The sequence below is a fragment of the Mus pahari genome, chromosome 5 (genome assembly GCF_900095145.1).
Source record: "Mus pahari chromosome 5, PAHARI_EIJ_v1.1, whole genome shotgun sequence".
NCBI lineage: Eukaryota > Metazoa > Chordata > Mammalia > Rodentia > Muridae > Mus > Mus pahari.
This window is the reverse complement of record NC_034594.1, coordinates 44,234,616-44,249,143: the sequence shown is the minus strand read 5'-3', so window position 1 is coordinate 44,249,143 and position 14,528 is coordinate 44,234,616. Positions and strand designations below refer to the sequence as shown.

Genomic DNA, 14,528 nt, shown 5'->3' with positions numbered 1-14,528 from the left:
ACATTTCCTCAGATAAAGGGGTGGTACAAAAGATATTCCAACATCCATGATTGTGGGAGATCTTTCCATCTTCTGAAATCATCTTCTATTTCTTTCTTCAAAGACTTGAAGTTTTCATCATGCAGGTCTTTTATTTGCTTGTTTAGTTACCACATGACATTGTATATTATTTGTGGCTATTGTAAAAGTGTTGTCTCTATGATTTCTTTTAAAATTTTTTAAATTACTTTTATTTTTTTATAGTCCAGTCTTTGCCCCACTTGAGGTCTGCCCTCCCACAGTTCCTCATCCCATTCCTCCTTGTCACCCTCCCCCCATCTCCAAGAGGATGTTCTCCCCCTGCCCTGACTGCCACAAAGCCTCTCCACTCCCTGGGGCCTCAAGTCTCTAAAGGGTCAGGCACATCTTCTCTGTCTGAGGCCAAACCAGGCTATGTGTCAGGAGCCTTGGGCCAGCTACTGTATGCTGCCTGGTTGGTGGCTCAGTGTCTGAGAGATCTCAGAGGTCTGGGTTAGTTGAGACTGCTAGTCTTCCTATGGGGTCACCCTCCTCCTCAGCTTCTCCCAACCTTTTCCTAATTCAACCACAAAGTTCCTTTCATAAGTAATCAGGCCTTAGAGCCTTCCCTTGAGATGGATCCCAAGTTGGGCTGGTCACTGGACCTCCTTTCCCTCAGTCTCTTCTCCATTTTTGTCCCTGCAATTCTTTTAGAATTCTGGATCAGAGTTTTTGACTGTGGGATGGCAACCCCATCCCTCCACTTGATGCCCTGTCTTCCTACTGGAGGTGAACTCTACTCTTCTTACTGTTGGGCATTTCATCTAAGATCCCTCCCTTTAAGTCCTGAAAGTCTCTCACCTCCCAGCTTCTATAAAGCAAAGGACATAGTCAATAGGACAAATGGGCATCCTACAGATTGGGGAAAAAAAAAGTCTTCACTAACCTCACATACGATAGAAGGCTAATATCTAAAATATATAAAGAATTCAAGAAGCTAACCACCAAAAAACCAAACAGCCCAATCAAAAATGGGGTATAGAGCTAAACAGAGACTTCACAGCAGAGGAATCTCTAATGGCCAAGAAGCACTTAAAGAAATGTTCAGCACCCTTAGTGATCAGGAAAATGCAAATCAAAATGACCCTGAGATTCTACCTTACACCAATCAGAATGGCTAAGATCAAAAACTCAGGTGACAGCACCTGCTGGTGACAGCACATGTGGAGAAAGAGGAACACTTCTCCACTGTTGCTGGAAGTACAAACTTTTACAACCACTATGGAAATCAATATGGCAGTTCCTCAGAAAACTGGGAATCAATTTACCTCAAGACCCAGCTACAGTATTCTTGGGCATATACCCAAAGGATGCTCTGTCCTATCACAAGGACACTTTCTCAACTATGTTCACAGACACTTTATTTATAATAGCCAGAAACTGGAAACAACCCACATGTCCCTCAACCAAAGAGAGGATAAAGAAAATCTGGCACATTTATATAATAGAGTATTAATAGTTTAAAAAATGACACCATGAAATTTGCAGGCCAACAGATAGAACTAGAAAAAGATCATCCTGAGTGAGGTAACCCAGATCCAGAAAGATAAATATGGCATACATTCCTTAATAAATGGATATTAGCCATTAAATGATGACCAAGCTACAATCTGTAGACCCAGAGGGGTTAGGGAAAGAGGAGGGGTCTAGTGGGGAGAGGACACACTGATTACCCTGGGAAGATGAAATAGAATAAATTTACATGCAGACTTGGGGCAATATCAATGGCATGTTAACATAGGATGGAAATTATCATGTGGTCTCCCCCCTAGTCAAAGAACTACAAGCAACTAATGACTGCTAGAAGAAGAATTAGTATTTTCCAGATTTTCCATGGATGAGCCCCACTACAGGTTGTCCAATGCGGTGGCCAACCTTGAAATCATATATATACCAATAACAAAAACACTAAGCAGGTTGCATATGTGTGTTTGTGTATACATCATATATATTATATAATTGTGCATATAACTGCATTCATATATATTCATATAGATTATATAGATTATAACTATATATACACATATACATTCATACACACATATGTAACAGAGACTATCAATAGGACAGTGGATGGGACATGGGATAGGTTCAAGAGTGGGTAGCTGAGAGGGGCCAGAGGGAGGAAAGGGAAAAGGGAAAGTGATGTATTTAATTTTATTTCAATTAAAAAAAAAAAAATGTTACTGTAACTGCAAGAGTAGAGATGGTGCTCTGGCAGTAAAGCTCCCGGGAGCCAGCCTTGGCTAGGAGTACATCTTTCTGTGGAGAGAGCTTTGTAACCGTTTCTTTTTAGCAGAGCTAAGAGAACTCATGCCTGTGCAGCAAAAAGGCTGAAGTTATAACTTACAGCCGTTATTCTGGTGCCATTTGCTTGGGAAAAACACAAAGAAACCAACATATAACCACCATCTTACGTTTTTCCTCTATTTGCCAACGACATATAAACTATGTCTATTCTAGAAACAGGTATTAGTGAGAATCTATATCACAAAACGGGAGATTCCATTAACCTAAGAAGTTAAGAGAAACTCTCCCAGTAAAGCAATGGCCAAAGTACAGACAAGAAACCCAAAGTAAACCCAAAGTTGAATTTTCACTTCTCTTTCACTCATTCTCAGTCATATGTTCCCTTCATCACTCTGAAACCTTAAAAATGGGTGAAAGAGATTTGGGTAAGCTACTTCCTAAAGTGTAACATAAACATGGCTCACATAATTTAATTTTTGAAACATAACAAAGTTTTGGCAAGCAGCACAGAAAGAAGGTAAGCATCCATCAAAGGATTTCCTTCAGAAATTCTTACCTGAAGCACAATAGGATCAATGCAGGTAAACTTAGTTTCTTCTCTATAGAGATACTCAATAGAACACTTCAACAGAAGGATTTTGGGGTTTTTAATACAGGAATTCATCTAAAAAAAAATGTTTTGTTAAAGGTTTGCACTTTATAAACTTTTAACCATATTTTTTTTCTTTTTTTTTAATTATTATTTTCTTTATTTACATTTCAAATGCTATCCCGAAAGTTTCCTATACCCCCCACTGGCCCTGCTCCCCTACCCACCCACTCCCACTACTTGGCCCAGGCGTTCCCTTGTGCTGGGTCATATAAAGTTTGCAAGACCAAGGGGCCTCTCCTCCCAATGATGACCGATTAGGCCATCTTCTGCTATATATGCAGCTAGAGACACGAGCTCAGGGGGTACTGGTTAGTTCATATTGTTGTTCCAACTACAGGGTTGCAGCCCCCATATTGTTCATAATTTCTATTACTAACTTATTACTTATGGGTAATTCTCCATTTTTTTCAAAGCAAGTTCTTCAAAAACAACTTTTTCTTATCTTTTCCTCTATTCTATTCATTATATTTTTGTTTTATAATTTCTCATACTGTAAGAACAAATAGTATGCATAGGTAGCAGTGGGTATTATATCCAGAGTATTCACACATTCTAGGTCAACGACTTCGAGACTATATTTCGGTCTTTCTAAACTTCAAAAGTAAAAAAGGAAGAAAAAATTAATGGTACTTGAACATTATTCTAATGGAATACATTCTCCAACAATCCTAAGTTAGCAAGCCCAATGGATAATGTGAAGTTAAAAGAGAAAACCTAAAATACTGTCAAAGAAATTCATGCCAACATTTCAACTATGTGACTAAAGCCACAGACAGGGAGAGCAGCTTGTGTCCTGCCATTAAGGTTTCAGTTTGACCAAACTCACGCAGCCCAGACTGGCAAACAGTTCTGAGGACAGCAAGTAAGTGGACTAATGTTTTTGAGGCTCTAAAATTAAAGACTATGTCTAAATATGATCGGTGAGGCAAACCAATAACTCATGGGTATGTTTCTACCTCTCCTACACATGATTTTCATCAACCCTGAAAAAGTCATAACATGCTTATTCCTTCTGTTTTATTTTGTTTTCTTTTTTGGGATAGGGAGGACCTCACTTTATAGACCAGGACGGCCTCAAACTCAGAGAATCCACCTGCTCCTGAGAACTGGGATTAAAAGTGTGAGCCACCACCATCTGACTAATTCTTAGTCTTAATTAGGTAAAATTCACTTATTTTGGCTTGACACTGTACCTTAAAAGTATAATATCCTGATTTACATAAACACAGTGATTTTGGACCATGTCTGAGAAATAACATTTAATACCAGCTGTGGCAGAACCTTCTCCTGATGAATAAAGATTACAAGGGACTAATCACTGGGCAAGTAGGCTGGACTTCTGGGTCAGGGAGAGGAAGAGAGAAGACAAAGAAACAGCTCTTTTGGACAGCTGGAGCAAGGGAGACAGACAGAATGTAGAAAGCCAGAGTCTGTGGGTTTGAGTGGCGGATCCACCAGGATCCGCCACTCGAGGATTTAACATAGATTAGTTTACAAACTTAGGATCCTAGGTTCTGTGCCCAACAATTGTGTTACCTGTTGATTCTAAACTAAGATTGTGTGTGGTTTTCCTTCCGGCAGCGACTCAACTGGGTTTCAGAAAAAGGCACTGCAGCAGAGCGTGGTGTGCAAAAGTACACCCCAGCCAGCCACAGGAATTTGAAAGCATGGGGCAGGCAAACCTAGCGAGCCAAGAGGAGAGAGCAATTTTGGAGCTCTAAGTCTGACAATCTGCTGGGCAAGAACAGGCCAGCCTGTCTGCTGATGCCTAGCCTGCGACAGAGTGAGATGCCTTTTTATATAAGTGATCATTAACAATTTTCTAAAGGCTGAATGTCTTATAGTCAGCCCTCCATACCCATAATTTCTACATCCTGGATTTGACCTACTACATATAGAAAAATATTTGCAAAATGGAGTCTGTGTGCCCTAATCATGTATAAATTATTTTTTTCTATCATTAAAACTCATTAGGGCCTAAACAATATAGCAAAAAAAAACTATTTATACACTTACATACTACCCATTGTAAGTCATCTAGAGATAATTTAAAGTCTTCAAGAAAGTATTCAATAGATAATTGAACACTAAACCATCTTATATACAGAGCTTGAGCATCCCACATCTTAGCATTCCCTTGAGACCCTGGAACCAATAACCTGCAACAACTCAAGAGACAATTGTATTAGTCTATACTTAGAAAATAGTTAAAACAGAACTACATTTCAACAATCTGTTTTCTCAGACTAAAACGGTTGTCTTGACTTCCCAGTAGCAAGTCTCCTGTGTACTCCTTAATGTTATGTAGTTTCCTTGACAATTGTGAAGTAGAGCAAGGTCTAAGAATGGTGTTACAGTTTCTCAAAATGTAAGACCAGGGTGCTAAAAGGGACAACTCAGCAGGTAAGTGCACTTGGTATACAATTCCCAGCACCATGGCCACACACAACCATCTGTATTTAACTCCAGTACCAAGGCGTCTGCTGCCCTCTTCTGACCTCCATGACATCAGGCACACACATAGTATTCAGACATTCATCTGAGCAAAAGGCTCATAGAAAATGAATCAATAAAAATGTATTTCAATGTGACAACCAGCAGATGACACTGAAATATCCACAGTATCCACTTTAAATGCAATACAATGATCCTTCACTCACTCATCTACCCTTTCCTACTCCCTTAAGCAACTGAACGAGACAGTCTAAAAGGTTAGGGAGACATGCATTTAACAAGGTGTCCAGGACATTAAAAGCCTTAGAAATTCCTATCTCAAGATTCCCTAACATTCAATATTTAACCTAACGTCTTCTCTTTGTGCTAGTGCTCAAAAGAGGCTGTGGAGCTAAGAGTAGGGGTAAAATTGGTGTCTTAGGGTTTCTGTTTCTGCACAAACATCATGACCAAGAAGCAAGTTGGGGAGGAAAGGGTTTATTCAGCTTACACTTCTACATTGCTGTTCATCACCAGAGGAACTCACACAGGGCAGGAACTTGAAGGCAGGATTGAATGCAGAAGCCATGGAGGAATGCTGCTTACTGGCTTGCTTCCCCTGGTTTGTTCAGCTTGCTTTTTATAGAACCCAAGACTACTCTAGCCCAGGGATGATACCACCCACAATGGGCCCTCCCACCCTTAAACACTAATTGAGAAAATGCCTTACAGCTGGATCCCATAAAGGCATTTCCTCAAGGGAGTCTCCTTTCTCATGATAACTTTCTCAGTTTGACACACAAAACCAGCCAGTACAATTGGTGAGAAAATAATAATGACAATTCAGTAGGAAGATCAATTGTAGAAAACTAAACCATTTGAAGAAATGCTGTCTTTCAGAAAAACCCTGCCTGGAGGCAAGGTCTAGAGAGATAGGATACCAGTATCCTTGCCCTCTATTGGACTGGAAGCCTAACTTTCCCTCTTCCTTCTTCTGTCTTATGAATTCCCATTATTCAAGTTCCGACCCATCACCAGCTCTGGCAGATTTTCCTGGAACCTCTGAACTTTCACCTCTATGAACCATATGACTAGGTACCCTTCAACATCTCCTTTTCCTTCATAATAGAAATCCCAACTTGTGAGTTTAGCAAATACCATGGTCTACTGAATTCCACTGTAGAACTGAAACTTATTACCTTTTTATGTGCAATGTTCTTGGTACAGACAAAGCCATTGACAACCACAGAATCAAATTTCTTTCCACCTGGGATCTAATAAAACAAGAAAACAATAAAAACCAGTGATGTACCCAGACTTCATCAGATGGTTATTATTATGTCTATACATCTTTGATATAGTTAAAAGCAGAAAGTTCCAGAATATAATTCACCTCATCTCATGATTATCCATCTCATCATGATTGTTTTCCCACCCTCTACTCTCTCAAGTACTATTCCAGGTGCTATTCTAAATACTCACTGACTAAATAAGCTGGAATCTACGGCACTATTTTTAACATTAAATATTACAGGTAAAGCATACATTCCCAAGTTAATATTATCTAAACAAAGCTTTTCCTCAAGACAGTGATAGTAATCTATGAGAACAGACTTTCTCATAAATGAAATGCTAAGAAGCAGCATTAAAAAAGGAAGAAATTGTTTATTTTGGTTCACACCACACACCCAACTCACTCTTTCCATGCCCCTCTCACTTCCTATGAGGACTTCCAAGAGCTCTATTTGTATTGCTGACAGAGCAGACAACTTCATGGTAATGACTCCTTTCAGATCACCTGATAAATGACTGTTAGGCCTGCCCCAGCAGTTCCTAACAGCAGCAAACAGTAGCAGAACTCACCTTCTTAATATGGACAAACTGACGGATATCCATGTCATCATCCTGGTGCTTGACATCAGGTCGTACTGTCTGAACAACCTGGCAGACTAGTGACACAATGATGTCCCTCCAAGACGATGACAATGACTCGTTTTGAAGCAACTGCTGGAGTAGGGCCATCATGTGGTTATGATTAGCTGAACTACAATATGTTACAAAAACAAGTTTGTACAGTTAGTACTAATAACACAAGAAGCACTTTTAAAGAACTAAACATTCCAATTATGGCTCAAAGATAAGATCTTCCATGTCCATTTTATTCTTTCAATGTATCTTTATTTACCATAATGATTCTGTACATAAATAAAATTTGTGAGTAGCTTTAAAATAACAAATGACCTTCAAAGTGCTGAAATAAAATTTTACCACATAAATTAAAATGGAGACAACCAGCTTGGGACTCTGCTGTATAAGATATTTCATCAGAACTCAGACTATACTTTAAATTAGTATTTTCCACTTTATAAGAAAGAGAAATTACACATATAGCCAAGTCACTGAAAATTACAAAAACTATAAGAGAAAAATAAAAATCTAGTGCTTACAGCAGCCTTTCCATGGCTTGCTTCTCCTCATTCTCCTCTCGCAAGAGTTCCAGGTTATTATGATGCCAGCCCAAAGGGGTAAAAGGCAGCTCTTTGGATTTTTCCTCTACTCGTCGATTAAATAAGGACTCTAAACATAAAATAAGTTAGTACTTTATTGTCATATTTTATACTATCAACTCATATACTTAAAAAACAATCTCAGGTGACCAATGTATATTATTGCTATAAAACAAAAACGACCTTTAATCAACACACAACTAAAATACATAATAAAATATGTAATCATACATGTATACATACATCAACACACTAAAATATAGAAGCAGGGCATGAGATACAGCACTTCTCTAACATGTGCAAGACCCAGCATGGTAGAGGACTCAAGAAACAACTAGCAAAATCTCAGAACAATTATGAAAAGTAACTTAACCTAAGTAACAAAGATTCTCCAGCCAAAAGTACCACCATGACTTCTAAAACACAAACAGAATGGGGTTTTTGAATCCTGCTTGTTTTAAAGCAGTGGGTCTCAGCCTTCTTAATGCTGCGCCCCCCCTTTTTTTTCCTGCGACCCTTTAATACAGTTCCTCATGTTATTTTCATTACTACCTCATAACTAATTTTGGTACTATTATGAATCATAATGTAAATACCATTTTCCAATGGTCTTAGGTGATCCCTGTATAAGGGCTATTTGACCCCCAAAGAAGTTGAAACCCACAAGGTAAGAGCCACTGTTTTAGAGAGCTACAAAGAATACAAATTTACCACATAAAATTATAACTTGAAAAGCACATTCAACTGATCTGAATGGTAATAGTAGCATAGTCATGAGGACCCTGAACTCTCAAGAGAAGAAACTCTCATGGCTCTATCAGTGCCTAACAAATACAGGTGGATGCTCACAGCCATCCATTGGACTGAGCACAGGGTCCCCAATGAAGGAGCTAGAAAAGGCACCCAAGGAGCTGAAGGGGTTTGCAGTCCCATAGGAGGAACAACAATATGAACTAACCAGTTACTCCAGAGCTCCCTGGGATTAATCCACCAAACAAAGAAAACACATGGTGGGACTCATGGCTCTAGCTGCATTTGTAGCAGAGGATGGCCTAGTCGGTCATCAATGGAAGGAGAGGCCCTTGGTCCTGTGAGGGTTCTATGCCCCAGTATAGGGGAATGACAGGGCCAGGAAGCAGGAGTGGGTGGGTTGGTGAGCAGGGAGAGGGGGAAGGGGATAGGGGGTTTTCAGAGGAGAAACCAGGAAAGGGGACAACACTTGAAATGTAAATAAAGAAAATATCTCATTAAAAAAAAAAACAAAAAAAAATTAAAAAATTAAAAAAGAGAGGTTTGTATTCATCTATTCTTTAGACCCAATGAAATAGACTGGATTTCATGCTTTATTCTCTTTTGCCTACTCTCTTCCCAACTCTACAGAGTAAACAGCAAGTTCAAGTGATGAGCTCACTTGTGAGCTCTCTAACAATGAGGCAATCCTTGACAATATGTACATCAATGTTTACTATTATATAATGCCTTCAAAAGAGTAAAACACAAAATTGATTAAAAAATAATCACTTTTACATTAAAGGTTTCATCTCAAATTAAGACCAACTATATATTCTTGAATTCCAACATATTCCAAAGTCATTCCATGCATTTAAAATCATGTTCCTATGATACCAAAATAATCAAATACAGTTAGCACTTTCTGTCAATCAACGTGCTAAGACCTCAAGCATACCATATCAAGAAGCAGACATCACTTCCAGTACAGTTGTTTTAAGATTACCTTTGATGAAGGCATCACTTATTGAGAGCTGCTGTCCTCCAGTGTCAGAAACCAGATACTCTGCAAACCAGGAAGAGAACAGAGAAGAGGAAGGAAAGACATATGACTTCAATATGCCAGCATAATTATGCAGCAGAACACCCCCACAAGGGTGTGGTGCTCCTACAAAATGTAACACCGTTCAGCAAACTTTCACATGTTTTATAAATTTCACACTAAACTATATTGAGGAGATTTAAATTGACAACAGAACCATTAGACGATTTGCCTTGGTTCAAATGTCAGACATTTTAACAGATATGTTTTCAAATGACCTTAAGTTGCCAAAACAGAACTAATTTATTAAACTGCTTCCATGTTGAAATACAGAAACTGGAGAAACCTAAACCAATGTTCCTGGACTGTGGTCACTCAAAATGGTTTCAAAATAAGCTCTCTCTTGGTCCTTAAAAAAAATAAAAAATAAAATAAATTTAAAAAAGCAAAGGTCTTTAGTAACTAGCATGATAAACTTTCAAACATTATATAACTTACCACTTTCCTCATGTATTACTATATTATTTAACATAATGACTACCTATAGGCAGGATACTTTATAGAAGCACATAAGAAAACTGTACAAGATACATGCAATAAAATAAATTCATATGGCAGAAGATAAAGAAATAATTCAAGGAATTTTTGTTAAGTTTTAAAATCACAGTTTTTTGTTTTTTTTTTAAAGCTCCTAGCTTATTAAAATCACATCTTTGCAATAAGACAACTGATGAAAACACTCCAAATGCTTTCAAAGCATTTAAAATCTAAATACTTTTCTACAAGTGAAACTGTACAAATGAACTTCCCGCTAAACACAGCTCAGATCAGTTCTTTCTGCTATGCAAATTAAACCACAGTGTATTAACAACTTCTATGTGAATATTACACAAAACTTTTTCCAAGTTCATTTCCAAGCCAATAAATTCACCCTTCCAGCCAGGAAGCAGAGAAAATATTTTATTTAGAAAACTAAACTACACCATAGGCAAGATACATATAATTTGTTTCTATATTTCTGTCAGGAAAAAAAAGCAATGTCAAATTCTGTTAATTCAAAATGCATTGTTATTTTAAAGCCCTACTTCTCATACTAAAACTTAAATCTCAAATTCCAGAAATTATAGTTTTCCCCTCTCTTTATAGAAAAATTTAAATCCACAAAAATCCTGTATACTGTCCACTTAGATATAGCAACTGTTGAAAACTTGTAATATCTTATTTCTCTATATATCTGCACAAGCTTTTAAAGTTACCCTGGGGCTAAAAAAGTGGCTCAGGGCTTAATAGCATCTGCTGCTCTTCTAGAGGACCTGAATCTGATTCCCAGCACTCAAGCGATGGCTCACAACTGCCTATAATTCCAGTTCCACAGATCCTGATACCCACACTCACAAACATACACACATACAAGTAAATGAATAAATTTTGAATATAAATGATTTCAAGTTACTCACAAAACTTTGCAAGTAGCATATCAGTATGCATCACTTTAAAACAAGGGCACTCCTCTATTGCCACCTGATTATTTACATAATTGTGAAAGCAGTCAATACTGTAACAATCACAGAACTGATCCATATTCAAATTTATCTATTTGTGCAGTATCTTTCAAAACATGTTCCTGAAAATTGGATCCCACCAAGTCATACATGATCTGCTTGCCATGCTTCCTTATTCTCTTTCCATTTAAAGCAGATCTCCAAGTGTCTTTTCACAGTAAGGAATTTTCAAAAAACAGGCAAATGGCCAATGCATGCCCCACATGCTAGGTCTGATCCAGTGTTTCTCTCCATGGGATATTTAACCTGCTCCTTAATTATCTTGTCTGTGCATGGGAAATCCACTTAAAGGACTCACAGAGCCATGGCTTTCATCTAGGTCTCAAAGTCTTGCTACTAACATTCTAAGAACATTGCAGAATCTTTCTTGCAACATAAAATACATTTTAATACCTGAGTTCAATACCCAGCACCCATATGGTGACTTACAACCATCTATAACTCTAGTTCGTGGGGATTCACTGCCCTCTCTGGCATCCACAGGCACCAAGCATACACAGGGTATACATATATACATGCAGGTAAAACACTAATATACATTTTTTAAGTAAATAAAAAATGTTTATAAAGTAGTTAAAGAGTCACAAAGTGCTTGCCACCTAGGCATGAGAACCTAAGTCCAGATCCCAAGTACTCATCTATAATGGGTGAATTTAGCAGCATAAGCCTGTAATCCTAGCATTAAGGAAGTAGAAACAGGAGGGTCCCTGGGGCTTGCTGGCCAGCTAGTCTAACCAAACCAGTGACCTCTGGGTTCACCTTGTCTTAAAAAAATAAGGTGAAGAGCAATAATGAGGAAAATACCCAGTGTTGACCCTTGGTCTCCTCTATACATGCATGTAATACATGTATGCACACACACACACACACACACACACACACACACACAGAGAGAGAGAGAGAGAGAGAGAGAACACCTCTTATAAGAATATGCCCCACAACCCACACACAAAGTGCTGAACAAATTGACTATAGCCATACAAAGCTCTATAGCATAACCTAAGATAATCCTCTTCCGGCTGGTCTCAAACTGATATTGCTCATTTTAGTATTTTATGCAATTCACTCAAGCAAGCTACACAACTCTATGTCAACATTCATTATAGCACTGCTAAACTCCTACAGTTACAAAAATACTATGCTTTGCATATTTCCACTCAAAAAAAAAGCTCAGAGTGGGCAGAATACTGGGTGTCAGAGGCCAGCAGGAGTAGAGTAAATAGGGAAGTGTTGGTCTAGGGTAGGAAGGTTCAGTTAGGTAGAGGAACTGAGATGTACTTTACAGCCTGATGACTGCAATTAAAAATGTGTAGTAGGTGTAGGGGGCTGCAACCCTATAGGAGGAACAACAATATGAACTAACCAGTACCCCCTGAGCTCGTGTCTCTAGCTGCATATGTAGCAGAAGATGGCCTAATCAGCCATCATTGGGAAGAGAGGCCCCCTTGGTCTTGTAAACTTTGTATGACCCAGCACAGGGGAAGGCCAGGGCCAAGAAGTTGGAGTGGGTGGGTAGGGGAGCAGGGGTGGGGGGGGTATAGAGAACTTTCGGGATAGCATTTGAAATGTAAATAAAGAAAATAATATAAATAAATAAATAAAATGTATAGTAGATATTTTAAAATTACAGGAAAGTAAATCTTGAATGTTTTTGTCACCAAAAAAAAAAAAAAAAAAGGTTGGTTCCTGAGGTGCCAGATGTTACCTGGTTTTACTGACTCATTCCTTTTATGTCATTGCATCACTTTGCTCCATATAACTAATACAAATATAATTTATGACTATGTGAAGAACCACAATGAAACCCATTATCCCATACTATCAGTGTGCTCTAGTAAGTATTGAACAATCTTGACTGTAGGGAGGCCCTATAGGATAACTTAGGATATTCTCTTCTTATTGGCATCAAATTGATAATGGTCATTTTAACAACCATTAAAAACAAGCAACCAATTGTTATAAAGCAAATTCAGACTCCATAGCCTGAGCTATTTTTTTTTTCACATTTATTTATTTACGTATTTGGTAGGCAGGGGCCATGCCAATGCCGTAAGTCAGAAGGCAACTTCCATGAGTTGGTTCTTGTTTTCCACTGTGTGGGTTCCAGGGATGGAACTCAGGCTGTCAAGCACCTTTACCTGCTGAGCCATCTCCCAGCCCAGCACAGCACAGCCTATGTTTTTAACCAATACACAGAATCACTGGCTCCAACTACCTCTTTTACATGTTTCATTGTTGTCTCGGCCAACAAAGCTAATGATGACAATCAAATGCTTTATTAACATCAAAAAAGTGTGATAATCCTCTAACCTAACAACTTCTTATCAACATTAAGGTGGGGTTAGGTTCATTTCAAAGTGACTTATTTTAGTTAGGTAGCACAGGTTCCCAGTCAAATCCTTTTCTAAATATCATAGTATACTTTACTCACTAAACTTCTTATAATTTTGTTACTTTTCAAAGCCCTATCAAGAAGCCATTTATATATACATATACATAGGGTGTGTGTGTGTGTGTGTGTGTGTGTGTGTGTGTGTGTGTGTGTGTGTGTGTGTGAGATCAGGTAGTAGTGGTGCACACCTTTAATCCCAGCATTTGATTTGGGAGGCAGATGCAGGCAAATTTCTCTGAGTTCGAGGCCAACCTGATTGACAGAGTGAGTTCCAAGACGGCCAAGGCTACACAGAGAAACCCTGTCCCGAAAAACCAAAAAATAAGGGACTAGAGAGATGACTCCGGGGTTAAGACCATTAGCTGTGCTTCCAAGGAACCCAAAACCCACACAGCAGCTAATAACTGTCTACGTAACTCCAGTTCCAGGGGTTCTGACACTCACTCACACAGACAGACATCCAGGCAAAACATCAATGTGTATAATAAAGAAAAGAAAGACTCTAAATTCTAGCTTCTTGATCACAGATACAACTTCTTTTAATCAGCTAGCATAACCTACCTACACCTAGGCAGTTACTTGTACTAACAATGCACTCTATTTCCTTATTCTCTTAAACTTCATTTCTCCTTATCCATTTATCTCTCCAGATAAGATCAATTTTGACAGAGAAATACATCTACTTCTCTAATAACTTGGATTTTTTTCTTTCTATGACAACTGGACTCTTGATATTCTTGACCTTTACTCCAACCTTCAGTACAATGTGGATTTTTGCAATTCTGTCATTTTCTTAATAAGTATGTGCCCTTCTTTCAGATTTATCTGCACAGGGCAGTTGCTGCTCATAACTCTTACCATTTTTTTAAAGATCTAAAACCAGAGTTTCCAAGAAGAATGATGG

At 38.4% G+C, this 14,528-nt stretch overlaps 1 protein-coding gene across 8 annotated transcripts in view; it reads right to left on the bottom strand.

Annotated features, from left to right (window-relative positions):
- Pikfyve (phosphoinositide kinase, FYVE-type zinc finger containing) overlaps positions 1–14,528 on the bottom strand; it is a 94,757-nt gene that overhangs the window by 39,369 nt on the left and 40,860 nt on the right. For all 8 annotated transcript variants that reach the window (XM_029538255.1, XM_029538257.1, XM_021197223.2 and 5 more), the window contains 5 exons: positions 9,635–9,694; positions 7,840–7,969; positions 7,256–7,436; positions 6,592–6,666; positions 2,864–2,971 (listed from right to left, as the gene is read on the bottom strand). In XM_029538255.1, coding sequence (XP_029394115.1) covers positions 2,864–2,971; positions 6,592–6,666; positions 7,256–7,436; positions 7,840–7,969; positions 9,635–9,694 — 554 coding nt within the window. The remainder of the gene's footprint in view (positions 1–2,863; positions 2,972–6,591; positions 6,667–7,255; positions 7,437–7,839; positions 7,970–9,634; positions 9,695–14,528) is intronic.